This window comes from Camelina sativa, chromosome 3 (assembly GCF_030686135.1).
Source record: "Camelina sativa cultivar CO46 ecotype springtype chromosome 3, ASM3068613v1".
NCBI lineage: Eukaryota > Viridiplantae > Streptophyta > Magnoliopsida > Brassicales > Brassicaceae > Camelina > Camelina sativa.
In genome coordinates this window covers 4,691,115-4,718,198 of record NC_141882.1, presented here as the reverse complement: position 1 = coordinate 4,718,198, position 27,084 = coordinate 4,691,115, and the positions used below count along the sequence as shown (strand labels likewise).

The 27,084-nt window shown below is 36.3% G+C and overlaps 6 protein-coding genes, 2 non-coding genes and 1 pseudogene across 15 annotated transcripts; 4 read left to right on the top strand and 5 right to left on the bottom strand.

Annotated features, from left to right (window-relative positions):
- The first annotated feature begins 55 nt into the window (after positions 1 to 55).
- LOC104770670 (uncharacterized) lies at positions 56 to 3,426 on the top strand. Of its 3 annotated transcripts, none has more exons than XM_087508390.1 (8): positions 56 to 712; positions 799 to 904; positions 1,000 to 1,092; positions 1,215 to 1,410; positions 1,673 to 1,851; positions 1,944 to 2,173; positions 2,251 to 2,426; positions 2,528 to 3,426. In XM_087508390.1, exons 1-8 carry the CDS (start codon positions 376 to 378, stop codon positions 2,690 to 2,692), a joined length of 1,482 nt encoding a protein of 493 aa, XP_087364516.1. In that variant the 5' UTR covers positions 56 to 375; the 3' UTR covers positions 2,693 to 3,426. The 3 variants fall into 3 exon arrangements, with proteins under 3 accessions (XP_087364516.1, XP_087364517.1, XP_087364518.1); XM_087508391.1 differs by having other exon boundaries at positions 103 to 712; positions 1,022 to 1,092; positions 2,528 to 2,969; XM_087508392.1 differs by lacking the exon at positions 799 to 904 and having other exon boundaries at positions 418 to 712; positions 1,022 to 1,092; positions 2,528 to 2,969.
- Positions 3,264 to 3,425, top strand: LOC147946580 (U1 spliceosomal RNA). Its single transcript, XR_015595753.1, has one exon. It is a non-coding gene; the product is annotated as a U1 spliceosomal RNA (small nuclear RNA).
- A 188-nt stretch (positions 3,427 to 3,614) lies between the features above and the next one.
- LOC147946579 (U4 spliceosomal RNA) lies at positions 3,615 to 3,766 on the top strand. Its single transcript, XR_015596077.1, has one exon. It is a non-coding gene; the product is annotated as a U4 spliceosomal RNA (small nuclear RNA).
- Positions 3,767 to 4,065: 299 nt separating this feature from the next.
- LOC104770644 (serine--tRNA ligase, chloroplastic/mitochondrial) lies at positions 4,066 to 7,060 on the bottom strand. Of its 5 annotated transcripts, none has more exons than XM_010495111.2 (10): positions 6,760 to 7,060; positions 6,527 to 6,672; positions 6,163 to 6,256; positions 5,937 to 6,085; positions 5,746 to 5,838; positions 5,273 to 5,452; positions 5,011 to 5,177; positions 4,770 to 4,904; positions 4,599 to 4,692; positions 4,066 to 4,506 (listed from the first exon to the last, which is right to left on the bottom strand). In XM_010495111.2, the coding sequence occupies exons 1-10, from the start codon at positions 6,968 to 6,970 to the stop codon at positions 4,231 to 4,233; spliced, it is 1,545 nt and encodes a 514-aa protein (XP_010493413.2). In that variant the 5' UTR covers positions 6,971 to 7,060; the 3' UTR covers positions 4,066 to 4,230. The 5 variants fall into 5 exon arrangements, with proteins under 5 accessions (XP_010493413.2, XP_010493407.2, XP_087364515.1 ...); XM_010495105.2 differs by having other exon boundaries at positions 6,527 to 6,675; positions 6,760 to 7,053; XM_087508389.1 differs by having other exon boundaries at positions 6,163 to 6,263; positions 6,527 to 6,675; positions 6,760 to 7,041.
- Positions 7,061 to 8,916: 1,856 nt separating this feature from the next.
- Positions 8,917 to 10,062, bottom strand: LOC104770637 (F-box/LRR-repeat/kelch-repeat protein At1g09650 pseudogene; annotated as a pseudogene).
- Positions 10,063 to 13,645: 3,583 nt separating this feature from the next.
- On the bottom strand, positions 13,646 to 16,025 carry LOC104770626 (aminomethyltransferase, mitochondrial). Its single transcript, XM_010495083.3, has 4 exons — positions 15,680 to 16,025; positions 14,752 to 15,324; positions 14,522 to 14,640; positions 13,646 to 14,389 (listed from the first exon to the last, which is right to left on the bottom strand). Exons 2-4 carry the CDS (start codon positions 15,310 to 15,312, stop codon positions 13,843 to 13,845), a joined length of 1,227 nt encoding a protein of 408 aa, XP_010493385.2. The 5' UTR covers positions 15,313 to 15,324; positions 15,680 to 16,025; the 3' UTR covers positions 13,646 to 13,842.
- Positions 16,026 to 16,926: 901 nt separating this feature from the next.
- Positions 16,927 to 17,318, bottom strand: LOC104770615 (uncharacterized). Its single transcript, XM_010495074.3, has one exon. The coding sequence runs from the start codon at positions 17,261 to 17,263 to the stop codon at positions 16,931 to 16,933; it is 333 nt and encodes a 110-aa protein (XP_010493376.1). The 5' UTR covers positions 17,264 to 17,318; the 3' UTR covers positions 16,927 to 16,930.
- Positions 17,319 to 18,744: 1,426 nt separating this feature from the next.
- On the bottom strand, positions 18,745 to 21,650 carry LOC104770601 (lactoylglutathione lyase GLX1). Of its 2 annotated transcripts, XM_010495062.3 has the most exons (9): positions 21,035 to 21,650; positions 20,400 to 20,504; positions 20,179 to 20,303; positions 20,000 to 20,064; positions 19,690 to 19,902; positions 19,567 to 19,614; positions 19,363 to 19,470; positions 19,107 to 19,259; positions 18,745 to 19,017 (listed from the first exon to the last, which is right to left on the bottom strand). In XM_010495062.3, exons 2-9 carry the CDS (start codon positions 20,498 to 20,500, stop codon positions 18,976 to 18,978), a joined length of 855 nt encoding a protein of 284 aa, XP_010493364.1. In that variant the 5' UTR covers positions 20,501 to 20,504; positions 21,035 to 21,650; the 3' UTR covers positions 18,745 to 18,975. The 2 variants fall into 2 exon arrangements, with proteins under 2 accessions (XP_010493364.1, XP_019098949.1); XM_019243404.2 differs by lacking the exon at positions 21,035 to 21,650 and having other exon boundaries at positions 20,400 to 20,629.
- A 2,250-nt stretch (positions 21,651 to 23,900) lies between these two features.
- Positions 23,901 to 27,056, top strand: LOC104770590 (glucan endo-1,3-beta-glucosidase 1). Its single transcript, XM_010495044.3, has 4 exons — positions 23,901 to 24,301; positions 24,538 to 25,842; positions 26,492 to 26,519; positions 26,635 to 27,056. Exons 1-4 carry the CDS (start codon positions 24,220 to 24,222, stop codon positions 26,777 to 26,779), a joined length of 1,560 nt encoding a protein of 519 aa, XP_010493346.1. The 5' UTR covers positions 23,901 to 24,219; the 3' UTR covers positions 26,780 to 27,056.
- Positions 27,057 to 27,084: the final 28 nt, after the last annotated feature.

Genomic DNA, 27,084 nt, shown 5'->3' with positions numbered 1-27,084 from the left:
TTGATGACGTGGCGCGTTTTGCGTTCTGAAACTGGCTGGCTCTGATTGAACCGGCCGGTTCATGAATTTAAAATCGAATGAGTTAGAAATTTTCCGAAACTCGATCAAATCCGACCTTCTTCTCCGGTCCCCGACGAACCTTCCACTCTCTTCTTCTTCTTCAGTTCCCTTCCTCCTCTGCTCAGAATTCACAAATCGTCAGCTTTCTTTTTTTTTTCTGCCATCGAGAAGCATCTGTAAACCAATCTATCTCCCTCAGATAGAGAAATCGAAAATGTTAACTTTTGTTTATTCAGTTTGATTCGTCTTCAATCTCTGTTCAGAGTTTAACAAAGGAAGGGCCTTTTTTTATCTCGAATACGAGCTCGTGAACCGATGGCAAAAGCCCTGGAATCAAAATCTAGGAAAGAAAGCATCTTGATCAAGTACGCCATCTTCTCAAGACTTCTCGTTCTCTTCTTAACTCTTCTGTGGCGGAGCTTACTCCAACCGTACGATACATCCGCTGCACTCAATCCTCCTTGTTTGAATCACGAAGAAGATTCTCCTCCACTTTTAGTAGCCAATGCAGTTTCGAGATCACTTGAAAACAGCGTCGTATGGGACAGTGTGTATTTTCTCCGAATCACCGAGTGTGGTGGGTATGAGTATGAGCAGACTTACGCCTTCTTGCCTCTTCTTCCCTTCTTCATCTCGCTTCTATCTCGCACAGGTATTGGAATTTTGATTTACCCATTTTGATTCCTTGTTTCTGTTGTCGTCACTTCCATAGTTTCTGATTCTTTCTTTTGGATTCAGTTTTTGCTCCTTTGGTTCCATTGATTGGTCTTCGAGCTGTGATGGTGTTGTCTGGTTACACTGTCAGCAACTTAGCCTTCGTACTTGCTGCTATCTATCTGTTCAGGTACTTCTTTGACATTCATTTAAAACCAATCATTGTGTGTGGAAATTAAGTCGAGTCATGAGTCTTCTTCAAGCTTAATTTTTTTTTGCTAACAGGGTTTCAGTTATTATCTTGAAGGACACTGAGGCATCATTCAGAGCTTCAATTATCTTCTGTTTCAATCCGGCGTCCATATTTTATTCCTCAATGTAATGTATTTAAGCTATGATCTCTCTTTAAGTTTTTATTTACTGAAAGTGAAAGTGTTCAATCTTATTAAAGTGGTGTAATTGGTAACTGAAGACCAAAACTGTTTCTTTGTGACTTCCAGATATTCAGAAAGTCTGTATGCTCTTTTTTCTATTGGAGGCGTCTATCACTTGTTATCTGCTACCAGCAATGTAGCCGTTCTCTGGTTTGCACTCTCTGGCTGTGCAAGGTCCAATGGAGTTCTTAATGCTGGTTATATCTGTTTCCAGACTATGCATCGAGCATATGAAGCTTTATATCAGAAAAGGCGCATTTATGTAAGTTAATACATATTTCATTCAAGTTTGAGAAACTATGACTGCAATTCAGACATTGGACTTTGTTTGTAGCATGCTTAGTCTGGATCATTCTATTTCTTAAGTTTAAGGTTGCAATGGATGAGTTTCTTGATTTAGTATCTCTCAAATTGAAGCTGCTTGATTTATCATGTAATCTCTGAATGATTTAAAGCCCATCTGTTTAACTTGCTGTCAACTCTTGAAAGGTATGGTAGCCATAATGATTTGTCTCGCTACCCAGTTGACTATGCAGGTTTTGGTGGCTGGGCTTGTTAGATGCGTTTGCATTTGTCTTCCTTTTGTCGCGTTTCAAGCATATGGATACTATAACATTTGTCATGGACATACGATTGATGAAATGAGGCCTTGGTGCAAAGGAAGGATACCTTTGCTGTACAACTTCATTCAGAGTCATTATTGGTAAGTACTTTGAACAACCTTTTCTCGTTCTTGCAAGTTTTCTTCCTTATGTTTGATTTTAAGCCTTTTATCTTCTTTTTTTTTCCTGATAGGGGAGTAGGTTTCCTTAAATACTTTCAGTTTAAACAGCTCCCAAACTTTCTTCTCGCAACCCCAATTCTCTCTTTAGCTGTGTGTTCAATTATGAGTTACATGAAGTCTCGACCTGAGCTCTTCATTTCATTGGGGTTTCAAGCTACCAAGAAAGAAAAGAGATCAGCTGCAATGCTTTATTCTCTGAAGGATGCAGTTGAACCAAGTGTTAAAACTTCAACAAATGAAGGTATCATTTTCTTCTTTATGTTATATAATAGTTCCAAACTTAAACGTTGATGGATCCTCTCAATTTTTCCTGAGTAGGAAACCGTGACATTAGGCAGCGGAAACCTAGCAGTAAGAAGAATGTGACTGTGACCAGAGTGGCTGCAGAATCCAGCTCTCCAGAAAAATCGGGATACTTTTCAGCTGATGTCTTCCCATTTATCGTACACTTGGGTTTAATGGCAACCACGGCGTTCTTCATCATGCATGTTCAGGTTACAATCCTCAATGCCATAAAGAGAAAATAATAAACAGAATTTTAGATGAGACTAAGGTTTTACTGAGACTGCCCCTACGTGTGTTGTGGTTATTACAGGTTGCAACACGGTTCTTGTCAGCAAGCCCACCTCTTTACTGGTTTGCATCGTATCTGATTGCATCTCCAAAACATAGTAAATGGGGATACTTGATATGGTCATATTGTGCAGCCTATATCCTTCTTGGCACCTTGCTCTTCTCAAACTTTTATCCCTTCACTTGAATTCATGGTTTTGTCAGCGCATCTTTGGTGTTTTATTAGAGTACCGACACAAGGGCATAAGTTACCGGTTTCTTGTCCAGTCATGTAAATGCAGAGTACCAACCGGTTTTGTTGTTTCTGCACGATTTTAACCAATTAGTATTAGTTTTTTTGTTGTGCTCTCAGAGCTCACTGTGATCTCACTTGGCAAGACGTTGATATGTTCGTTTTGGCTTGTTTGTAAAAGATTTGAAATCGAGGTTACTGCTTCATTAAAAAACGAGCTTGATCCATGGAAGTTTGGTGCTACTCTCTTTGTTTTGATTCTTCATTTATCTCTGAACTAAAATGCTTCAACTTTGTTCCTAACAGCCTATTTGGCCTCGAGTGTCCACTGTCCCACAACTGTCCTAGAGTGGATAACACACAGAAAACTCGTACCGTTTTAAGCTGGTGAGAGACCAGCACGTTGTTAAAGATGAGGAGCATCAAACGGCACGCTGTCTAAGTAATAATATCCCACATCGCTTGGTGTAGAAACAATGACTGAGATTGCAGGTGTATAAATAGAGGCGTACCTGGAACAAGCAAATTACTTACCTGGACGGGGTCAACTCGTGATCAAGAAGTCGAGTGGCCTAGGCTAGTGACCTCCATTGCACATTAAGGAGGGGTGCTTAGCTTAAGGTCTTCCCATGAGGAAGAGCCTACGTCATTATTTGTGGCAGGGGGGTTTGCGTCCGCGCAGCCCCTACCATTATAAGTCTTAAATCTTCATATATTCTAAACAATAATAAGCTAACTTAATATGTCGGTATAATATTAATGTTACGAGAGCTTATGTCTATTTTGCTCTATGTACGGTGTCCCACATCGGAAAGAGGAGTCAAGTTAATGGGTTCGTTCGAGTATAAAAGAAAGAGGCTTTCGTAAGTTATGAAGCATCTTTGCGCTTGGGGCAATGACGCAGCCACTGAAGTCTTAACTGAGGCGCGTCTATTGCTGGTTGAAAACTATTTCCAAACCCCCTCCTGGGTTCCAAGCTTGTCTTGGTCCCTCGAGAATTTCTGGAAGGGCTCCCTTCGGGGTAAAGCCCTACAATTTTCTAGTTCAAACTTTTTTTTCTTCAAAGATGAAGATTGTATATGTAACTCTGTGCAATCAAAAACGTCAAAATAAACACAAGTAAAATTTTGGTTCAATAAACATTTACCTCGATCATTTGTCCCTCAAAACCTTTTCGCATATGGGCAAATACTGATTGTTTTTCGAATTCGTCAACAAAAAAACACAGGTTTTTGAATTTTTTTTTTTTTTTTTTCTTTTGTCTAGGCACAGGTTTTTGAATTTAAGAACTATAAATTGTTAAGTGTATATTTTCCCTTTAAGTACTATTGAAGCAAATAAGATCGGTTAAATAATGATATAAATGGTGTGTTTTGAGTTACATAAAACGACAAAGAACACAACAAAACTCAGTGCCTGTGAACTGTATAATGAACAAACCTCAAGCACACGAGGAATAACAGTAAGAAATTGCAGAGAGCTAATCATCAAAACTACTTGAGCTTCGGTTTGATGAGTTCGATGCCTCCCATAAAAGGCCTAAGAGGCTCAGGGATCACCACGGATCCATCTTCTTGCTGGTAATTCTCCAGCAAACACACCATCATCCTTGGGACCGCACACGCCGTTGCGTTTAGAGTGTGCACAAACTTAGTAGCTGGAAGGTTTGCTTTGCCTTTCTTCGGACCCGTCTGAAGTGGTTCAGATGGGCGGTAGCGTATTCCCAATCTCCGGCTTTGGTAATCCGTGCAGTTCGATGCACTTGATATCTAGTTCATAAGTTGCAACAGCAAGCTCAGAGGCGAAACTAAGATTTGGATCAAGTGGTCTGACACAAATAATTAAGAGTTTGTTTAACTACCTCGCCAAACCGTCCAAAACCAGGCATCCATGCTTCAATATCAAACTTACGGTAAGCTGGAGCGCCTAAATCCGCTGTGGCCATATCCAGTGTTCTGCAAAGATAAAGTTAGATTTCCGGAAGACAAAAACTGTGGTGAGAAAAGATCAGGTTCGAAATGTAGTTTCTTACTTGAAGTGTAATCCTAGAGAAGTGAACAAATCCTCTTCAATCTGAATGAGTTCGTGGTGAAAGAATTCACTATCTTCAGGTCGGCAGATGACAAACATTTCTGCTTTGCTGAACTGATGAACGCGGTAAAGACCTCTGCAAGAATTGAGAAAGTACAGGTGTTTTAAGTAGTACATATATATACCTATGAAGCCAAGAACATGCACAAGCTTCATGTAATAAACACTTTATTCAAACTTACTTGGTGGCGGCGCCAGCTGCACCTGCTTCAGTACGGAAGCAATGAGAGAATGCTATATATTTTAACGGTAATGCTGATTCAAGAAGAATAGAGTCCATGTGGATTCCTCCTAAGGGGATTTCAGCGGTACCAATGAGACATTGGTCAGTTCCATCTATAGAATAAACCTATTCAGAAGAATAGTAACATCATTGGCAAAAAAAACAACAAAGAAAAAGGTTTACTTATCAAGCAGAGTAAACACACAAGTTAGTGCTGAAACCTGAGTATTATCTCCACGAGGTTGGAAACCGCATTTCTCAACGATAGAAGATCTCACAATTTCAGGGGTTGTTAGGGGAGTATAACCCTTCTTCATGACTTGTGATAATGTCCAATTAAGAAGGGCCATCTCCAATAAAACTGCTTCATTCTTCAAATAGAAAAACTTTGAACCACTAACCTGCAAGAGTGTAAATAACAAGGAAGTTACTTCAGCTCATCTCCTTGGTTGAATTTACGAGAAACCCAAAAAAATTTGGTCATCAATCTAATGCGTAATAGAAGGAGATAATCATTCACCAACTTAACTGAACTCTACTAATTTGAACACAAAATACTCGGTCCATATGTTGTAAAGGAGAATAGTTGGCTATTGATGACATCTTAGTTCAGTAGCTAATCACATAGCAACGGTAATCCAACAACCTATGAAGTGTGCTTTGGTATCTATGGATAAGAGAAAGTGTATAATACCTCTGCAGCAGAGTCAAAATCAATGAGATCAAGATCCTTCCCAAGCTGAAGATGATCCTTGATTGGAAAATTAAACTCACGTGGACAACCAACCTACAGAGAAAATTACGAATGTTTTTAGAAAGACCTTTCACAGCAAAAAAAAGCCATAGTCAATCCAACAGGTCAGAAGTTATGACCAAACTAACTACCTCCTTTCTAATTGCCGACGAATCCTCTCCTCCAACAGGAACATCAGGGTGAGTCATATTGGGTATAGACTGTGCTACATGTTGCAGCTCATCTTTAAGCTTCACGAGGTCTTCTTCAAGAGTTACAAGACTTTCCTTCAGATTTTTACCTGAAAGCGAAATTGCTTTATTATCTCTTAGCAAAGAAGACAAGACAGACAAAAAAAATGGATTCCTCATATTTTACCTTCTTCTACTAGTCTCTCACGTTCAGACGACTCCAGCTTCCCTTTCATCTTCTTTGCAACATTGTTTCTTTCCTCACGAAGCCTCTCAACTTCCTGCTATCTGCAATCGTTCATTAGCTGAACCGAGACGATAAAAAAAGCAAAAAAAAACAATTCAATTCAAAAAAACTCTCAAATCTAGCCAGAGACTAAAACTAGTCTTTGTCACCAACACTGCATGATTATCCTATCCAGAAACTAACAAATAACTTCTTCCTCAAAGTAACTGACTTTACATGTTTCTATTACTAAGAATCCAAAATTAGAATTGAGCTAATTGCTAACAGGTTCAACGAGAGAGCAGAGTAGAAGATAAGATATAACCTTTTGGAGATTGACCATGTTCTCGTAAAGCTCAAGGACAGCATCCAAATTAGCATTCGAGTTCCTGTTCTTGATGTTGATTTCGACTGCTTCCTTATTATCCCTTATCCATTTGAAATCAATCGAAGCCTTCCACTGAGGCCTCGCTACTAACAAAATCGAGGAGCTTTCAGACACATTCAAAAACCAATGTAAGAATTTTGAAAAAGGTAAGAGAGCGAAAACTGAAGTACCGGAGGATTCGGAGGTCTGAGTGGCCGGAATATCTTGTACGGCGGCGGAAGCGGAGAAGGCTCTTACTAAGAGAGGCTTACGTGGTTGAAGACGGCGGGAAAACAAACCAAGGGTTAAGGTATTGGGAAATGGCTTGAGGAAGAGGCGAGAAGAGAATGTAGAGATGGTTACAGGAACCGCCGCGGCGAGTCTCAATTTGTGTAAACTCATCGCCGGAGAGCTTCTCTCTGTTGACGACGGCGACGACGATGATAATGATTTTTTTAGTTTGGATTTGCTATGTAAACGTTTGTCGTTTAATATTCAGTGACTAATAAGGGAGAGAAACGTTGTCGTTTGGATTTGCTATGTAAACGTTGTCGTTTAAGACTCTCTCATATATTTACAAAGCATATTAAGGGAGGGGCATAAGGTTGGAGGTTAATTAACCATTGGGGACGTTAGCAAGGCATTTTCCATGCAACAACAATTTTGGGTGTTCTTAGAATAAAATAAAATAATGTAATATTAGTAGTTTAGAATAAAATAATATAAGATTAGTAGTTTAGATTTTTTGTTAAAAAGTTGGTTATTGGGAAAACATGTTTAAAATCATAAGATTTAATAATATAATAATATTAAATATATTACAATTATAAAAACTTTTAAAAATAACATTTAAATTGCAAACTTAAAAAACTTATACTAAAATTCAAAATACAATACTAAATTTTTATGAAACAAAAAAAATATTTAAATAAATAAAAGAAAAAAGAAACAAACAAACACATTACTTAATTTATTAAAGCACATAAACATTTTTATTTAAGACAAAAAAATGTTATTATTTTTCTTTAAGACCAAAATCTTAATTATTCTCGTCATGCCATGTAGATAAACAACACTCCTAAAATCTGTTTTTAAGACCAAAAAATATGTTCTAAACACACTATTCAATAAATTTATCAATTTATTGGCTAAGAATTATTCTGCCATTGCAGATGGCCCAACAGAGATTCCACTGAAAAGACTTTTCTAAGTATACATATACAATATATCGATGGGGCGGTTAGATAGGGTTAACAATGGGCCTGCAGTTTATATGAATCGGCTTTTTTTTTGTGGGCTTGTGACACAGTTTTGGTCATACACTCATACTATCTTGTTTTGTATTTGAGTCAAGATTGGTGTTCTTATTATTAGCTTATATGAACCTGTCTTTTGTTAGATGGTCAAATACTAACGCAGTAAAAAGTTCTTGAATTATTTCAATGGTTTTTTGGTTTGATCTTCTTTTGCTCAAATCACAATATTGTGTTTACTGCATTTGTCTGCATTTGTCTGCATTTATAAAGCAACTTAAAACACTGATTACAGACTCCACTTGTCGCAAGGGGGGGGGGGGGGGGGGGGGGGGGTGTTCACAATTGGTCTTCACTCTTAATGGATTTGTAGGTAGGTACTAGTCTATCAATTTTGAGGAAGAATGTCATATTACTTGTTTCCATCACCCTTGTTGATCTTTCCTTGATTTGTAGGTTCCCAATATTTGTGCTCAAAGGCTATGAGGTGGATTCCGGAAAGGCTTATAAAAGATGATGGCTTCTCAAACCTAGTGGAGCTGTAACTCAGGTTGATGAACAGAGAAGAGTAAACCAGAGGAAAAAGAAGAGAAGGCAAAACCTGTAGCAGAGGCTCCTCTCCTGCTTCATGAAAATTGGAAAGTGGACTGGAAACTTCACCTCCAAAAGAGAAGCCTATGGCTGCTTCAGGACCATCACCAAGACCTCAAATTCCTCCAAAAGGACAGGGAAAGAAGGGTGCCTAATAGAATTATATATGATGAGTTTGCATGCTTGATTAAAAAATTTCCCAAGACTGATGAGAATTATATTTGAGGCAAGTGATCTTTGAAATGAGTACCTTGAGAATAGAGAAGGATATGCTCTCACAAGCCTCTTCGGTTTTGTAATTTTCTCCTACGTATACATATATGAGATTTTGAATTCTAAACGGTTGTGGATCATAAATCCATATATTTTTGTAAGACTTGCAGAGCAAACTTGGATAGAGAAACGGTTGATGAAAGAAGCAAAGATTACACCATTAATATTATCCATTAATATTTATCACAGAGTTATAGGAAAAAGATATCAAACGGTGGAAACAAGAAAGATTTATGAGATAGAGATTAAACTCTGGAAATAACAAACAGGATCACCGATGGAGAAATCATGAAAAACAACATCATATGTTTTGGTTTGGAGATCAAGATCCACCAGTGCTTCTCTTCGCTCACGACAGTAAAACAACAACTTCTTCTTCCCATCGAAAAGTGCTAGTGGCAAGAGCACGTGTGTGCATCTACCAAACCATTGAGAAGTTGTAGCCAGATCAATGGAGCACATTTTGTGCCATGTCTTATTGGCTGAATTGAATGACCATATCACTTGGTTGGGCCACTTCTTCTCCGAAACGCACAAGCGGTTGTCGAGGTCGCAGATAGCGATATCTAAATCATCAACATTGGCAAAGGGAGCTTTACAGACGACTTGAAAGGCTTCGGTGTGAAGATCAAAGGATAGAATTTTGGGTTCCTCCTCCTCGCACTCGGTGAACCAATGAAGCGAGCCATCTACATAGACAGGGTCGGGGCAACCAAAAATCCGATAAGGAGAAGCGGGAGAAACACAGCTCCAAGAGTTGGTGCTAAAGTCGAAAACCTCGCAGGTAGTAGCGTTGTCTCGGCCGATCTCTGAAGAGTTGTACAGCCAAACGGGCTTGTATGTGCCCGTGATTTTGTCTTTACCGAAACCAAGACTAGGGACCACGTAATGAAGGTCGTAGAAACTACGTCCTAAGTCGAACATGAGTTGTTGTAGCTTACAGAGAGGGAGAGGGCGATACCATCTAGTGGTTGGGTTGACCACAAAACCGGATTCTGTGTGATGGTAGAGACAAACGAGACCGTCACAGCTATTATAGGGAACCAAGAATTGGGTGTTATCGGCATCCCAAGGAGTAGGGATACTGACCGATGATGATGAACCCAACACCAGTCTACTTAGAGATTCTACAACCGGGTCACGAATATCATCAGGATATAAAGAGACCATGAGAACATCTGGATTACCTCTTGATTGCTGACCATGTGTCAACTGTCTTCGTTGGAAGAATGGAGATTCGATCGTTGATTTCCACTGTTTCGATACACCCTTTAATCTCATCAGAGAATCCACACCAAGTCTCTCTAGGATACGCTCTACGCAATCGTGGGGAAGCGATTCCAATATACTCGAGCAGCGTTGCTTTTTTCTTGACATTCTTGTGATTGGAGGTTGTCTTGCACCCCAAGTTATCAGATATTTTATGAACAAAGCCCAACATATGCAATAGGGTCAGTATTTTAGTATACGGAGCCACAAAATGATAAAATCGAAGAAGTAGCTTTTGAAATAGAATCATTCAACATATTATTATAATGGTACAATCGGTTACGTATGTTACGTTTTTGTCAAAAAGTCAATGTTTTATTCTTGTAAATAAAGACATATTTTCAATCTACATCAAAACGATGTTGTTTGATTAACATTACAATTTTTAAAAGTAATTCATGTTTATATATATATATATATACATATATATATATATATGATCGAGACTTATTTTTCAGAGATTGATTTAGTGTGTTTTATTATTATTTTACATTTTGCCTATATACAAATATAAATTCCGAATAAAAGAATATCAACCAAGATTATAAACTGAATTTTTTAAAATGGAAATGATGATCATAATCTACAATGATATATAAAAGTCATTGTAAGAATATAAAACACGTCAAACTAGTAATGTTTACAAAATATTAGTTAAAAGACTTAAGTGTCACATTATTATTCCAAAACTATACACAATATAGATAACGGGAATTAAACAAATTCTATATACACTAATATTCCCCCTCCATCTTGGATTATTTTGAATAACTTGTGTGCTCCAAGGACTGGAGAGATGTTTTTCCTCATCATCTTGAATTCGATTGCTTCCTCATCCTCTACCAACCGTTCCCCTCTTAATATTCTCCCTCCTCAAGTTTCTTTAACTTTGGTCTCTCTTTAGGATTTGTAAATGGTTCTTTTTGAGGGTTTCTAAAACAGATACTTTGTCTGTGTGTTTTTATTCAGAGGAGAGGATACGAAGAAGAAGAGGAGGAGAAGAGATGGGAAGCTACTACCTACGAGAGAATTGACAAAGACCTTCTGGCTTCTTCGATTTCTATCCCTGAAAAGGTACTTTCAATTTGCTTCTTCACTTTTGTCTTTGTTGAGGTTTCTTTAAAGATAGCTTATTCACTTTTGTTTTGAGTTTTTCTTTAGACTTGGAGGGATGCCGTGGCAAGGTTTCAGAAGAGTGCATCTACCGATATGAAAGAGTATCACTGCAAGAAGATGAGAGACCGATATAATAAGAGGTGAAAAGGTTCCTGACGATGAAGTAATCGGCTTTCCTAATGTGTTCTGGTCTGAACCGGTCCTGAAGATGTTGTGTCAAATGTTTCTTTAGACAATTCAAGAAAGAGTAAAACCGAAACAATCTTTAGACTCATGTTTGTAGATTTGACATTTGAGTCTCAATGTCTTTAGTATTCACTAAAATGCAATAGCATTGCTTCAACTCATATATATATAGAGAGGGACGAGTTTTTGTCAAAAAGTCAATGTTTTATTCTTGTAAATAAAGACATATTTTCAATCTACATCAAAACGATGTTGTTTGATTAACATTAAAAAATTTAAAAGTAATTCATGTTTTTTTTTATATGATCGAGACTTATTTTTCAGATTGAGATTGATTTAGTGTTTTTTTTATTAGTTAGAGGTTTTTTTTACATTTTGCCTATATACAAATATGAATTCCGAATAAAAGAATATCAATCAAGATTACAAACTGATTTTAAAAAAAATGGAAATGATGATCATGATCTACAATGTTATGACCTATATATAAATCATTGTAAGAATATAAAACACGTCAAAACTAATAATGTTTACAAATATTAGTTAAAACACGTAACGTCACATTGTTATTCAACTTCATTGTTAATTGTCTAAAATGTTGACAATTAAGTTTTTGATTCATATTAGTTTTAATGCTGAATGATAATGTGACAAAGATTTAAATTGACTGGAACTAATGATAGTGTTAATTACTTCTGAACATAAATTGCTCAATAAGTACTTACTCAAACAAAAAAAAAGTAAAAGTAAATGCAAAACCAAACACACCAATATACACTTTTGGTAAAAAACTAAAAATCACATATGAATATCAAGGTTACTCACTCGCATCTCAAATGATGGAATGATGGCATGTCAGTAAATTATTATTATTGAATTGTTCACAAATTCTCTATCACATCACATCAACCAAAAATTTGTTTTAGAGATTAAAGTATGCATTACTAAAAAAAATGATAAATAATTAAGAACAATTCTTTCGTTCACCCCTAGAATTAAAAATGATGGCATGCCAGTAAATAATTAATAACTTTTCTTCTTCACCCCCTCTTAATTAAAGAAACAAATTATTGATTAAGAAAATAAATTCTATATATGAATTAATTTTATATTTATTAATTCTAAACATTATATTATAGTTTAAATTATAACATCTAAACCTAAATCATTATTTTTATAAACCCAAATTAAAATACAGTTTTCTTTAATTGTAAAATCTAAACCCTAACCACTATTTTATAAACCCAAACCGACATATAATTTTGTTTAATTGTAAAATCTAAACCCTAGCCACTCTTTTGTAAATCCAAACCGACATATAATTTCGTTTAATTGTAAAATCTAATCCCTAAACTCTAACCACTCATTTGGAAACCCAAACCGACATATAATTTCATTTACTTGAAAATCTAAACCCTAAACTCTAATCATTCTTTTGTAAACCCAAACCGACACATAATTTTGTTTAATTGTAAAAACTAAACCCTAACCACTTTTTTGTAAACTTAAACCGACATATGATTTCGTTTAATTGTAAAATATAAACTAGAATCATTATTTTATAAACATAAACCAACATAATTTCCTTAATTAAAAAAACTACAGAATTGGTTTCCTTAACTTGTTTTGTTTTTTATTTTAGTTTTGATTTATGTTATAAATATAATATGACATGGCAGTTTTTTGTGTTTTGATTGGTTAATTAAGAGGGGGTGAATGATAGAGGTTAAATAATTAAATAATTTTTCAATAATTAAATAGTGATTGTTAGTTGTAAACTTGTACCTGTACACACACAAAAAAAAAAAAAACAGAATTTATAATTAATATAAAAGCAAAAAGTGTAATGATAAATTTACCTTCTTAAAGTTCTGACAATACAATATTCATAATTTCAGTTTAAGTCATTAATAAAAGAACTACATTAAGCTTTTAACATCAATGAAAATCTCAACACAACTTTCTAAAGTAATTTTGACTGGAACATCATTGACTTGTGTTGAGATTTCTTAAAGATGTTCTCTGTCTTGTGTTTTTCTTCAGAGTTGGAAGGATGTTGTGGCCAATCTACAGAAGATGGCATCTTCCCATAAGAGACAATATCATTGCAACAAGATGTTCTCTAGGGCACAAGAGAGAGAAGAGAGAGACCGATATAAGAAAGCCATTGCTTCCTCCTCCTCTACCAACCGTTCGGGTCCTAATATTCCTCCTCAGGTTTCTTGCTTGTGTTGAGATTGAAGGTCTGGTGGCCGTGAAAGAGATCCATATAGGAACACCGGCTCGATCATCAAGTGCAGTCCACATCAATTCCATATGCAAGATTCTGGCCAAGACTTACTAATTAGCTCCCCCTCTCGAGGAACAACATCAACAGCAACTAAGATAATTTTAAAGATGTTCAAATCTGTAAACACATTTATAATTTGGTCTTTTACATGTGTTAAATTTATTTCAATAGAAACAAAATAAGCAATGCCCTCTTGGCAAGATATCATACATTTTCAGGCCAAATCAGAATAAAAGAAAAACAGAAGTCATTTAGCAAAAGGAAGAGACAAGTCATGGACGAAGAAGACACACATATCATGTTGGCTTGTAGTATTTGGTGGCCACAAACGGCATCTTTGTGATGTTGCCTTCATATGGTTTCCCACGAACCAAGATCTTGACTTTAGTCCCGGTCTTGTGCTGACCTGACTTCACATACCCCATGGCTATGTTCTTCTTCAGGTTCGGGCTAAACCCTCCACTTGTGATCTCTCCAATCTTGTTCCCACTCTCATCATGAACCTGGCTGTGCGACCTTGCTGGTGGTCCTGAGGAGAAAAAACCGACCCTTCTGATTGTAGGTCCGTCTTTAAGCTGTTGGAGAATCACATCCGCGCCAAGAAATCCACCTTCGGCTCTTCTACGCTTCCCTATGGCCCATGTGAGCCCAGCTTCAACAGGAGAAATGTGCTGCTCCATGTCATTTCCATATAGACAAAGTCCTGCTTCTAACCTGAGACTGTCTCTTGCTCCTAGACCCGTAAGCCTTATCTTACCCTCGGATTTCTCCAAGATTGCTTTCGCTAGATCCACTGCGTGCTCAGATGGAACCGAAATCTCAAACCCATCTTCCCCTGTATACCTGAAAACCAAAACAATCATTACCTATGTGATCTTCAGAACTCTTAATCATGAGCTATTGTCTACTTGAACCAAGAAACAAATATATGTTATAGCATCTGACTCAAAGCGATAGTGAGACATGAGATTATACCCGGTCCTGGTGAGGAAACATGTGGAACCATTAATGTCCAGAATCTGGAATTGCCCAAAGTAAAGCTTGCTCAAGTCTTCTTTAGTCAGATGTTGAAGCACCGGAGCAGCCAAAGGACCCTACATCACAACTCACAAGGTTCATGATCGCAATGTACTGTAACTACAAGTATACAGCAACAACAGAACAGCAAATGGAACAATCTTTTGGTTCAAAAGTAATAGCCAAACCTGAAGGGCGAGAAGAGATCTCTCGTCATGGATATGCCACGAGACATCACCTCCTTTGGATTTGAAAGCTTTCATATGTTCTTCAATGTGAGCCAAATCCTTATCCCTACAACCAGCATTCACTACCAAATAGATATGGTCATCTGTCACTTTGGTAATCACAGAGTCATCAATGGCACCTCCTTTCTCATTCGTGAACACGGTCAAGCTCCCAGTTCCAGGAGCCAAACCAGCCACATCAGCAACCACAAGCGTCTCAAGAAAAGGAACGCAATCTTTGCCCTTAAGACTCAAACCACACATATGTGCAACATCAAACAAACTCCCATTTTGCCTGCAGTTAACCGTTGAGTCAATGATGGAATCTTTGTACTGAATTGGCATACTCCAACCAGCAAAAGGAACCATCTTTCCGCCGTGGGCGACATGGAAGTCATAAAGAGCAGTCTTTTTCAGGTCGGCTTCAGATGCAAAGTAGCGGCGTGACACAACCTTCTTGTCAGATTGAGCAAGACGACGTGTTATGGATTGCCCTAGCTGCCATAGACTACCACCTCTCATCTTCTCCTCAAGCTACATAAACAGTTTGATCCAAGAACACTCAAAATCCATAAAAAATTCAGTGAATTGACATTGATAAACTCTTAAACTATGAATGAAGAAAGGAGATTCATGTAAAGGCAATACAATCCACAGACCACAGGCATAAAGAGAACATTTTTAAAATCTTGAAATCATCAACAATAAGATTTAGATACATTATATAACATTTGAAACAATCTGGGAAATCTATAATCGCAATTAGATCGAACTCTTATTTTCACAAAGAAGAAGAAATCATTGACAAATGTTGTCTGCGATCAACATAATCAACGATTCTGTGAAAAGAAAACGTAAAAAACTAAAACTGGTAGCGAAGAAATCTTACAAAGATTGAGACTTTGCCACTGGAGGAGCTTCGTCCAGTCCCAGATTCCCTGATACCACTAATATGTAAGTGTTAACTGATGGTTTTGTTGGAAGTAAATAAATGAAATAAATATTGGTATCAATGGCAAAAGGGACTTTATATATATATTTTCTAGGATTAAAAATATTTAAAATGGAATTAATAAAGATTTAAAATTGAAATTAAAAATAGAGATTTGTGAATAGAAAAAATGGGAGGACAAAAGATGGGGTTGGTGGTGGTGGAGTGATCTGATCATCAGCCAAACGAAGAAAAGGCCAAAGCAACCGCATCCCCATTGAGTGGTAAGTATTCTTCTATCTTTATCTTCTTCTTTTTTTTATTTATTTTATATAAAAAAATTATATTTCTGATCAAAATTTTGGAGTTGTTTAGACGTTTTTCTATGTTAGCATTTTTATCATATTATTATTCCAAAAAGAATTCAGGATTTTAATATGAATATGGACTCAAAATAACACTTCTTGTCATGGTTTGACTAAGTTATCATGTATTTCAAGAAACATTTAAACCAAATTTTAGAATCAACTACTATGGAAATATGATGCAATATCAAGCTGCTTTTTATAATTTTGTATTGCTTATATGTATGTGACTTAGCATTATGTTCATTGCGATCTTGTGTTTCCCTGCAACCATCAATCATGTGATCATTGGCATTTCAATCTATTTTCTTTGGTTTTCACGATTTTTGGTATGAATCTTAAATAATATATGAATTGGGAGCTAATAAGAAAATTTTACAGTTTTCTATAGTTTGATTTGTTGGTCCTTGCAACCCTTAGTTGTGCCATATTGTCAAACCTTATGTCCAATACTCCAATCATATGTTTTAGTTCTTGTAGCTATAGTATGACGATATATTTCTTGATGAACTTATGGGATTTTTTTCTTTCTTCATAATCGATTTATTAATAAATAAGAAAGAAAAAAAAAAGTAATGCCAGTAAGAGAAACGTTGCACAGTTGCACCATTTAATCATAAATATGAACTGGCGTACGTTACACAAAATACGATTACTAGCATTACCGCTAGCTAGCTAGTAGCTAAGACGTTTTTTGATTCAAATATTGAAGTTTAAATAAAAGTTGAAATCCGAAGATTGAAGGTAACCTCTAAATTTATTAAGACAATGAAAGTGACTTAATTAGTATAATAAGCTGAGAATTAATGAGCTCTCTCTCACACACACTTGACAGTTTACACGTTCAAGGAAGGCCACCACCACCACCGAGTCCGCCACCGGCTCCCCCGCCGAAGCCGCCTCCACCGAGGAGTCCGCCACCACCACCACCAAACCCACCACCGCCCCCTCCACCTCCACCTAACCCTAGTCCAGCTCCGGCACCAATCCCAAGCCCACCAAGACCAGCTCCGCTACCAAGGCCAAGCCCTAGGCCACCACCGCTATCACCGCCTCCGAGGAAAGATTTCTCATCCTTGAATTGGGTATCCCCGGACATAAGTTTCCTAGCACCGACATTGGCACAAACAAGTGCAATGAGGAGAAGCACAAGAGAGTGAGTAAATGTGCCTTTCATGTTTTGCTTTTATGGTTAAGATTCTTTTTGTTTATGGTGAATTAGAGAGTTATGTTACAAGCCTATATATAGGCAGTTATGTATACACACACACACATGTATGTAATGTTTGTGAGCAATAAATGCAAATACAATGTAGCGTATTTATGACGACCTACGTATGAGTACAATGTAGGTTATGTAGCGTATATAAATTAGTCTACTTAACATGTCCAACGAATTGTATTTGTATACAACGAGATTTAACTTAGCATCAATCGACTTTATATAATCTTGTAAAGTAAATCGTCGTAATGCATGGAAACGTTATCTAAAGCAATATAAATATTTACATTTACTTGCAACTCCAAATTTTAGAGACTTGAGTTCATTTTATCAAACTTTCAGTACAATTGATCTCTTTATACAATAGTCATGTGTTTTGGGAATCAATGGATCGACTTATATCTCTTATATACTAGTGTTAGTATCATTTCACAGTCCATGTGAGAATATGGATGTAATCATCATCCCTAGTTCGTATATAAACATAACATACATTCTTAAACATTTGTTTTTTCGGTAATATACAATTTTAAACAATTCTTGTCTAGTGGTTTCATCTTATTGTCATAATCAGTTATCTAATTTTTGCAAGATGCAAAAACATGTTACCGGATGTTAAAAATGTGTGAATCGAGATGCCGTGATGGTTAGGTAAATAAGAACATAAAAAGACCCACAACCCAACCGTTTTTTAATGTATAATTTAATTGGGAGGCCAAAAGAAATACCACTATACAGTCTATACTACTTTTGGTCTCAAATCCAAAATCAAATTTATATACACACATGATCTTGAGACCTATGAATCAGATCCGCTCTAAACCTAAACTAAACCGAATGACGTTAAGTTTAATTGTTTCTCTTTTAACCGGTACTGGATTCATATAACTGATCGAACTTCTGCAGCATCAGTTTTCATCGGCATGTAAATGTAGCAAGCTAAGTGAAAAATAGAGATTTATGGTTAGAAATTTTAGAACCTGCCGGTTACGTAGTGGGTAGGGCTCTATATGGAATGTGTATTATAAATGGCTTTCAAAATTCGAATGATAGTTGTAGTACAAAGTGGGTGGATCCATACTTCATTAATATAGCCAACTAATTTGATCTCCTTATCTTTTTGCGGTAGTGGCTGAGTTTTCATGTGACTACATATATTGAAAACGTATTTTGTTATATTGAATACAAACACATGTTGTATATCCAAACTGTTATTTTACTCGATCCTAGTATAAGTACTACTTATCAACACTCAAACTAACAGTTTTGTTTGGCTAAGAAGGTTGTTTAAGTTCAGTCAATGTATATAAAACACACTCTTCTACAGAGTTTAATTTCAATGGAATTTTTACCTAATGCTGCATATACAGTTAGCCGGATTTGATAGAAGAGAAAACCGATTTGGTACGGAAAATCATATTCTACTAAACCGTCCATACCGAAAAAAACACCAAAACCTCTCAAGGTGGTGGAAACATTTTTATTCAGGGACCATAGTAGAGTAAAGCTCAAAGACAAAAAGGAACAAGCACACATAGCACGACACAAACTAAACCACATCTTCTTATTTCGGATCAAACACGACTAAGTCTTCCTTTATTTTTACCATCACATGTTTATTATAATGGTTTCGTTATCTCGAGTCTCGACCATCATCATTGCTCTCCTCATTCCAGTTCCTTCAGAAAATCTTTGTTGTCTACCAGTACCTGTCATTTTAAACAACCAAACCTTTTAAAAACCAAATCAAAATTCCAAGGTTCCACCGTTAGAAACATTTTTAATGGATTGTGCTAACCGTTTTCCAGCCATCTGGGTCGAGGAATGAGACAATCTTGGTGCCAATTCCAGGAACGGGACCAGGTTCTCTAGTGATCTTTCCTCCTAGCTCTTGGTTGGCTATCTTCACAACTTCACCGCTTTTGTACACATCATCGGTGCCTATTGCAATCTGATTTATCACATTTAACCATTTAATTATCAAAGAAATGAATCACGAACCGGTTTAAAGACAACAGAAACAGTAGCAACAAAGGCCAGTTTAGAGCCAAGACCTGTGCATATGCATTGCCCTTTGTGTACTCAGTCACATCGTAGTTGTAGGTCAGTTCCAAAACTATGGATTCGTATTCTTCAGCATATCCCATCATACCTATGGTGTACTGTTTCATCCAACAACAACAAGACTCAGTAAATCACAATGTAGCTCAAAAAGGTAAATTATGTCTACATTACAATGACTGATTACAGTACTTCACCTTGTATTCAGGTCTCTCAATCTTTCTCAAGAGTCTCATCCCGAGGGCCTGCAGGGAATAAGAAGTAAAGTTAACACTACTAATGAATATTCAAACATTAAGACAACCTATTCACTGCATTACCTTTTCATAGAATTTGATGGCTCGGTCGAGATCACCAACACGAAGCATAACTTGACAGAGTGGTTCAGGAGTTGGACCTCTCTGGATGAGCTCAAAAGTGTAACCATCAGGGTCCTTCACAAACGCAATGATGCTGTTTCCACCTTTGACAGGACCAGGTTCCCTAGTGACATTTCCACCCTTGGCACGGACGCTCTCAACAATTTTAGAAACCTAACCAAAAAGGTGGTTAATCCATCTCTTCGTTCAGGGATTCACACACACACATATGTTGATTCGTGATATCCAAACACAAAGTAGGACGACTTACATCTTGAGTTGAAATGGCAAAATGCCCAAATCCAGTTCCAATATCATATGAGCTAACTCCATAATCTGCAAAACAAAGAAACGAATATGAATCAATGAAAAAGAACGTAGGTTGATATTTTGAAAGATATGAATATGAAAGAATGCTAACAGGGAACAGAGAGTGAAAGAGGGCCATACTATAAGTCAGCTCCACAACAAAGTTAGATGTTTCAGGTCCAAAACCCATAAAAGCATTAGAGTACTTCTCATCAGGGATATCTCTTTTCCTCAACAGCTTCATACCAAAGCAGTCAGTGTAAAACCTGGTGAGAAGTAAACAACATCATCAAATACTCCAGTCACATCAAAACGAAGTATCATAATATGGTATCACAGGGGAAAGAGATAAAAAGACATACTGAATGGTGCGATCAAGATCACCAACGCGGTAGACAACATGGAGAAAACGACGGTTATCCTTCTTAGGCCAATCCATCACGTCAGAAGAAGCCTCAGCCATATTTCTAAAAACAAAACTTGATTCAGCTGCTATCATTGAAACAAAGTGAACACTACAAATCGACACAAAATAGTGACACAGCCTCAACATGGAAGCGCAAGGAATCTCATTCATGTTCCCCCACCCCCCTAAAAACTTGCTCTCTCCTGATATAAAACAACGTTAAATCCTATACGAACATATCACTAATCTCAACAACACCATATGCATTTACAACCCCCAAAAGGTCTCAAATTTACATACACAATGAATCGACTACTAACACGAATCAATCGCTATAGACAAAAACAAAAAAAAAAGGAAATCAATTTCGATTTCTCAATGATCATTATATAACACAAAGATGAGATCAATCAAAAAACAAAACTTAGATTCACGAATCATATCTGAAATCAGATCCGGAAACACACCGGATTGATAGAACGAAACTGATCGGTGGAATCAAAGATACAGAATTTAAAAATCAAAACTTTAGAACGGGACTAGAGATCATCATCTCCAACAACAACAAAACAAAACTGAAAAAAAACTCACCTGGGAAGAAGATGTACGGAACGAAAAAACCTAAGCCACTCGATTCAGTCAGCGTTTTGGCGAAGATCGTCACTTTAAATAGAGTTTGAAGGTGATGTATGTATGTATGGATGATGATGACACAACACAATTAAACAACAGAGATTAAAAAAATTTAGTATCAGATTGCAGGCAATGTTTCTGCTACTGCCTGTGATATAGTGCGATCATCACAGACGCATTACAACCGAGGGATGAATGTATTATTGTGAAAAGATGGTGAGGGACGGTTACGGTTATAATCTAACATTCCTGTTATGGGATGACGCGTGGCCGCGTGAAACAGGTGTGTTTTAAAACATGCTCTGTACTTGTGTGTTCTCGACAGTCGTCAGTCGACACAGACTCAGCATAGAGATGGAATCACGTTCAAGTAGAGAGTCGTGTTTCATGTGATCTTTGTACATTTGCCAAAAGCCTAGACACACACACAAAAAAAAAGAGATATTTTAGAATACCTCATATATATTATCAATAAGCTTGTTTTTTTTTTTGTTTTTTTATTGGTGATTCTTTGTGTTTGGTCTCTTTCTCTGTGCCTTGCCCAATCATCGAACTTGTCATGCGTTGCACTGTTAGTACCGTCGCTGACCACTCGTGCTACAAGAGCTATCCAACACACACGCGCACATAAAAATTACTTACCATATGTAATGAAGTAAGATAAATTTAAGTTAGGTTGGTAATGTGTTTGGTCTTTGTCTGAGACGTTCATAATAGTACTATTAGTACTTATTGTTATTGTTACCGAATGCCGAGGCCCCATCATTCGGTGAAATGGGTCTCAGCCCATTTAGAAAATATTTTCTTTTGTATATATTTGTAGTGTTTTTTTTTGTATACAAAAGTTTACATACGATATAATATTGAAGTTTAATCGATTTCTTATTTACGAAAATATCATAAGCTTCATATATTGTATGTTTAGTTTTGAAATATAATCATTGTTCATTGTTCTTCTCGGCACTATCATAAATAAAGAAGAAGGCTTTTTTTATGCATAAAAAGTGAATTAGGAAGTTGTCTTCAAAATTGAATTTTGAACCATTGCCTAACTACATTGTTTTATATTTACATTTGTACCCAATTAGTAACACAAAATAGTTAGAAACGAGAACAAATGACTAAAATCTTAGCAATAAGAAACATATATGAAATGCCACTCGAACCCAGAGGTAGCTGGTTTTTGATACCATAAACTTTCGTCATTTTTATTATTGATATTCATCGAACGACATTACCCTTTAACACAAAGGTAACCGGGTTATTATTATTAGTCAAACTCTTTGTGTATTATTGCTAGACAGAGACAAAAAAGTGTCACGGTTCATTGATTTTTACTATTTTTATCTGTTTTTATTTTTTTAGTTTTCAGAATCTGTTAATAATGTAGTCGTTTTCTTTTCTTCTCCACCCACATCATTGAACATTAATATTTATTATTATGTTCAACTATTATTGTGAACACATTATTTTTGTAATATATTTATTTAGGTTCGTTTTGGTTTAGCTTCGTTAAATGTAACTACTGTTTTCTTCGTATTTTTTAAGTTTGAAGGCGATTACGATAATATTCAACATCTTGTAAATGGTTTTAGAATAAAGAAGCTTGTGGCTGTAGAAATTTACTTTCGAGTTTTCTATACCTAAAGATTTGTGACCATCTTTTTTCCTTTTGTAATGAAAATTTACTTATGTTTAATTATATTAAGGAGATGGGCATATGTATATTATAGAGTTCAGTATGATTTCACGATTCAAGAAAATGTTTATTATTTGAAATATGTAATTTATACCTAAAAGCTACAACGGGGGAATCTGATTAAGGTGTCCTTAACTTTTAAACTCTCCATAAAACGTTCCTCTTTTTCTGAGTTTTTGTTTGTTTGTTTGTACTTTTATCATAAAAGTTGCATATGGATCTCTATGTTAATATGTTTGTATGAACCAAAATTTTTTTGTCGGGTGCTTCTTTCTTTTTTTGCTTTCTCGTTACCCTTGCTCGACAAGAACTTTACAGAGTAGCTAGAGAGACTCTATAAAAGTGATATAGAAAGAGAAAAATGTATTCATTTTGTCTACACGATTTATCTTTTAGTTTAAAACAATTATAGGCTAACTCGGTTGGTTAATCTCTTTGCGATTCCGAGGACTTCATCATTTTTGGTAACTTTTTCTACTATTTAGTTATCAACTACTCCCTCTGTCTCATAATCAATTATTTAGAAGTTTTTACATATTTTAAAAAAATAATGATTACTGAGTTTAAATATATTTTTTTCTTTGATTAAAAAAATATTATTTAATTTTAAACCATTAACAATTTAAAATTTTAAATATTTTTAATGATTACTTTTTAAAATTTACAAAATATCAATATTTGTGGAACAAAAAAAATATCCTAAAATATCAATATTTATGAAACAAGGGAGTACATTGGTTGAGATGATAAAAATCAAAATGTGTTAATCAACAAATAAATAAAATGGGCCACCGTCTTCTATTTTTATTCAACTAAAGCATAGGTTGTAATTGCATTCTCTTTTTCTCAACTTGTAATTCAATGTTTTTGATGGAAATATCTCAATGACCAAAAAAATAAATACACATAGAAAACTCCTAAACAATAGAGGGCATTGTTACCTTCTTACATTTGTCCACTTTTATCACATATGGATGTGGTCAACACCAACATTCCATATCCAATATTAAAACCAAAACAAAATATTTTCGAAAAAATAATTTATCTTTATTTTATTTTAATTTGTTTTCTTACATAATTTTACAAAAAAAAATGTATCAAAATCTATTAAAGATTACATATAGTGATGTCTAGCTGGCGCTTTATCAGAATTCAAGGGTATTACAGTAAATTGACTTTGGTCTGATGCAAAAGAAACCAGTTTGTGTGGGGAGGAGCGAGCAGAGTCGGTTCACGTGGAAGCTCAGAGTCATAAATCTTTCCTTCATTCAGCCTAAAACCCCCCAAAAAAATGTTGTCTAATCTCTCTTATTCTTCTCCACCTCCGTTTCTCTTTAGGTTATCTCAACCATACAGCAACAAATCTACCGGAAGATAATGCAAGAACCTCTAGCTGAATCTGAAGGGGAAGAGTTGCTGCATAATATCTTCAAACTCCTCTTCAATGGCTGTCTCTAACATGGTTCCCACTGTTCCTGTTCTCTTCTTCTTCTTCTTCTTCTTCTACACTCTTCTTTTGATTTCTGGTAAGTTTCCTAAAAATCACATTTTTCAGTTCTAAATTCCCCCAAATTGGCGAATTTTATATAGTTTTAATCAAAAATTGTTTTTTTTCTTTCTTTAGAGTCCAACACTTGGCTAAAGTTTGTTTTTTTTATTTCGAATCCAAATCTAGACCAGACTCATTTAACTGATTTCTAGTTAAAATCCATTGCCAAGTTTCGATTTTTAACTAGCTTCTTCTTGCTTTTTGTATATGCAGCGAGTTCGTCGTCTTTATCTCACAATGTTAAGGTTCAGGAACAAGACAAAGACCCCTTTGTTGGTTTCAACATCGGCACCGATGTCACTAATCTCCTCTCACCGACGGAACTGGTCAAATTCCTCCAAACTCAGAAAGTAAACCACGTCAGATTATACGATGCTGATCCAGAACTGCTCAAAGCATTGGCTAAAACCAAGATACGGGTTATAATCAGTGTACCGAACAATCAGCTTCTCGCAATTGGATCTTCCAACAGTACAGCTGCGTCTTGGATTGGTCGGAATGTGGTTGCTTATTACCCTGAGACGTTAATCACAGCTATCTCTGTTGGAGATGAGGTTTTAACTACTGTGCCTTCTTCAGCTCCTTTGCTTTTACCTGCGATTGAGTCTTTGTACAATGCTCTCGTTGCTTCTAATCTCCACACTCAAATCAAGGTCTCTACGCCTCACGCAGCTTCCATCATGCTCGACACTTTCCCGCCTTCTCAAGCTTACTTTAACCAAACTTGGCATTCCATTATGCTTCCGTTGCTTCAATTCTTGTCCAAAACTGGTTCTCCTTTGATGATGAATCTGTATCCTTACTATGTCTATATGCAGAACAAAGGCGTGGTTCCTCTCGATAACTGTTTGTTCGAGCCCTTGACGCCGACTAAAGAAATGGTTGATCCAAACACTTTGTTGCATTACACTAATGTGCTTGATGCTATGGTGGATTCTGCTTATGTCTCGATGAAAAACTTGAATGTGACTGATGTGGTTGTGCTTGTGACTGAGAGTGGATGGCCTTCGAGAGGTGATTCGAAAGAGCCATATGCTACTATCGATAATGCTGATACGTATAATTCCAATTTGATCAAGCATATATTTGATAGATCTGGTACTCCTTTGCATCCTGAGATGACCCCAAGTGTCTACATTTATGAGCTGTTTAACGAGGATTTGAGGTCTCCTCCTATTAGTGAAGCTAGCTGGGGTTTATTCTACGGGAACTCTACGCCTGTTTATTTGCTTCATGTATCTGGAAGTGGAACATTCTTAGCAAATGATACAACAAACCAGACTTACTGCATTGCTATGGATGGTGTGGATGCAAAGACTCTTCAAGCTGCATTGGATTGGTCTTGTGGACCTGGGAGAGCTAATTGTAGTGAGATTCAACCTGGCGAGAGTTGTTATCAGCCGAATAATGTGAAGGGGCATGCTTCGTTTGCTTTTAATAGTTATTACCAGAAGGAAGGAAGAGCTTCTGGTTCATGTGACTTCAAAGGTGTGGCAATGATCACTACTACAGACCCAAGTAAGCTATTCTCTTCTTCTTCCTTTTTTTTTTCGTGTTATGGTTTTCACTTTTCAGTTCGAAGACTTATGACAATCAAGAAACACCATCTGAATTTGTTAGAGTTTAGATCCTAAGTTGGAAGAGTCTATAGGAGCTGGTCTTTTGCCAAAATAGACTCGTAGTAACTACTTATATGCTGAAACTTGTGTGACTTGGGTGACTTTGAAGCTTTTCCATTCTCAATTCGGTTTCTAATCGCTGTAAGGAAGTAACACGTCCTAGACCAGTGTTAACCAAATTTTGTAGCCAATACATAGAAGGTAGTTCCCAAAGAAGGTTCTGGTGTTTATGAATCTCGAATCATGGTTGTAAATCACCTTCAGTAAAGCTTGTTTGTTTTTGGGAATCCAAAGTAATATACTAGCGATCATATGGTCTTAGAAAACGTCCTAGCCTTGCTTGTACCTTCTCATCCATATTCAACTATTTTCTTCTTCATGTCTATTACTTTGGTTCATAAGCAGGCTATAACAATAAAAGTTTCGTCAAGATCATAGCCTTGTTGTTTAAATCTGTAAATGGTGTTAACTAGATCTAAAAGTCTTTCTCCTTTTTCGTGTCTTTCATTATAAAAGTTTCTAAATTAGGAAGATGCGTATGTTTTCAGGTCATGGAAGCTGCATTTTCCCGGGAAGGTATGAAAGTTTTTTTTGTGTATAACAACTCCCTTTGAAAACACATTATCTATACTTTTAGACGTGATACAATCATTTAAAAGCTTTCGTTAATCGATGAGATTTTTTTGTGCAGCAAGAAGGTCGGAAATAGGACACAGACAGTGGTGAATTCAACTCAAGTCGCCGCAGGTGAAGCCACCTCAAGGAGTCTCTCAAGTGGCTTCTACGTCAGTATCATGATTCTTGTAACATCTTCTATGTTGCTACCATTTCGGTGATTTTATCATTTTTCCACGGTGATTCACGAAGTCTCTAACTCTGATGAAGCTCATTTTGATCCCATGACGGGAAACGGACTCGAACACTCGAACTCCAGTGCCATATAGTACCAACCAGGTCATCATAGTGGCAACACCACTAGCCTTCGAAGGTGTCGGCAGAGTTACAATTTTAGGTCTTAAAACATTTTATTATAATTGTAATCTCTTGTTTTATTTGTAGACCTTTTATTAGTCTCTTGTATTTTTGTTTTTGGCAATAAAATTTTGTATAAAATATGTCTTCCTTGAACGTCATTGACTTT

Coding starts and splice junctions, on each gene's coding strand:
- LOC104770615 (XM_010495074.3), bottom strand. CDS start 17,263: ATGAAAGGCACATTTACTCACTCTCTTGTGCTTCTCCTCATTGCACTT.
- LOC104770590 (XM_010495044.3), top strand. CDS start 24,220: ATGGCTGTCTCTAACATGGTTCCCACTGTTCCTGTTCTCTTCTTCTTC. Junction 24,302..24,537: donor CACTCTTCTTTTGATTTCTG/GTAAGTTTCCTA, acceptor TTGTATATGCAG/CGAGTTCGTCGTCTTTATCT. Junction 26,520..26,634: donor AGCTGCATTTTCCCGGGAAG/GTATGAAAGTTT, acceptor TTTTTTGTGCAG/CAAGAAGGTCGGAAATAGGA.
- LOC104770644 (XM_010495105.2), bottom strand. CDS start 6,970: ATGAGTTTACACAAATTGAGACTCGCCGCGGCGGTTCCTGTAACCATC. Junction 6,086..6,162: donor TGAGAGACTAGTAGAAGAAG/GTAAAATATGAG, acceptor TTTCGCTTTCAG/GTAAAAATCTGAAGGAAAGT. Junction 4,693..4,769: donor TCTCTAGGATTACACTTCAA/GTAAGAAACTAC, acceptor TTATCTTTGCAG/AACACTGGATATGGCCACAG.
- LOC104770601 (XM_019243404.2), bottom strand. CDS start 20,614: ATGAATGAGATTCCTTGCGCTTCCATGTTGAGGCTGTGTCACTATTTT. Junction 19,615..19,689: donor CCATCAAATTCTATGAAAAG/GTAATGCAGTGA, acceptor TATTCCCTGCAG/GCCCTCGGGATGAGACTCTT. Junction 19,260..19,362: donor AGGGCAATGCATATGCACAG/GTCTTGGCTCTA, acceptor GTGATAAATCAG/ATTGCAATAGGCACCGATGA.
- LOC104770626 (XM_010495083.3), bottom strand. CDS start 15,312: ATGAGAGGTGGTAGTCTATGGCAGCTAGGGCAATCCATAACACGTCGT. Junction 14,641..14,751: donor GATCTCTTCTCGCCCTTCAG/GTTTGGCTATTA, acceptor GTTGTGATGTAG/GGTCCTTTGGCTGCTCCGGT. Junction 14,390..14,521: donor TGTTTCCTCACCAGGACCGG/GTATAATCTCAT, acceptor TTTGGTTTTCAG/GTATACAGGGGAAGATGGGT.
- LOC104770670 (XM_087508390.1), top strand. CDS start 376: ATGGCAAAAGCCCTGGAATCAAAATCTAGGAAAGAAAGCATCTTGATC. Junction 1,093..1,214: donor TCCATATTTTATTCCTCAAT/GTAATGTATTTA, acceptor TGTGACTTCCAG/ATATTCAGAAAGTCTGTATG. Junction 1,411..1,672: donor ATCAGAAAAGGCGCATTTAT/GTAAGTTAATAC, acceptor CTCGCTACCCAG/TTGACTATGCAGGTTTTGGT.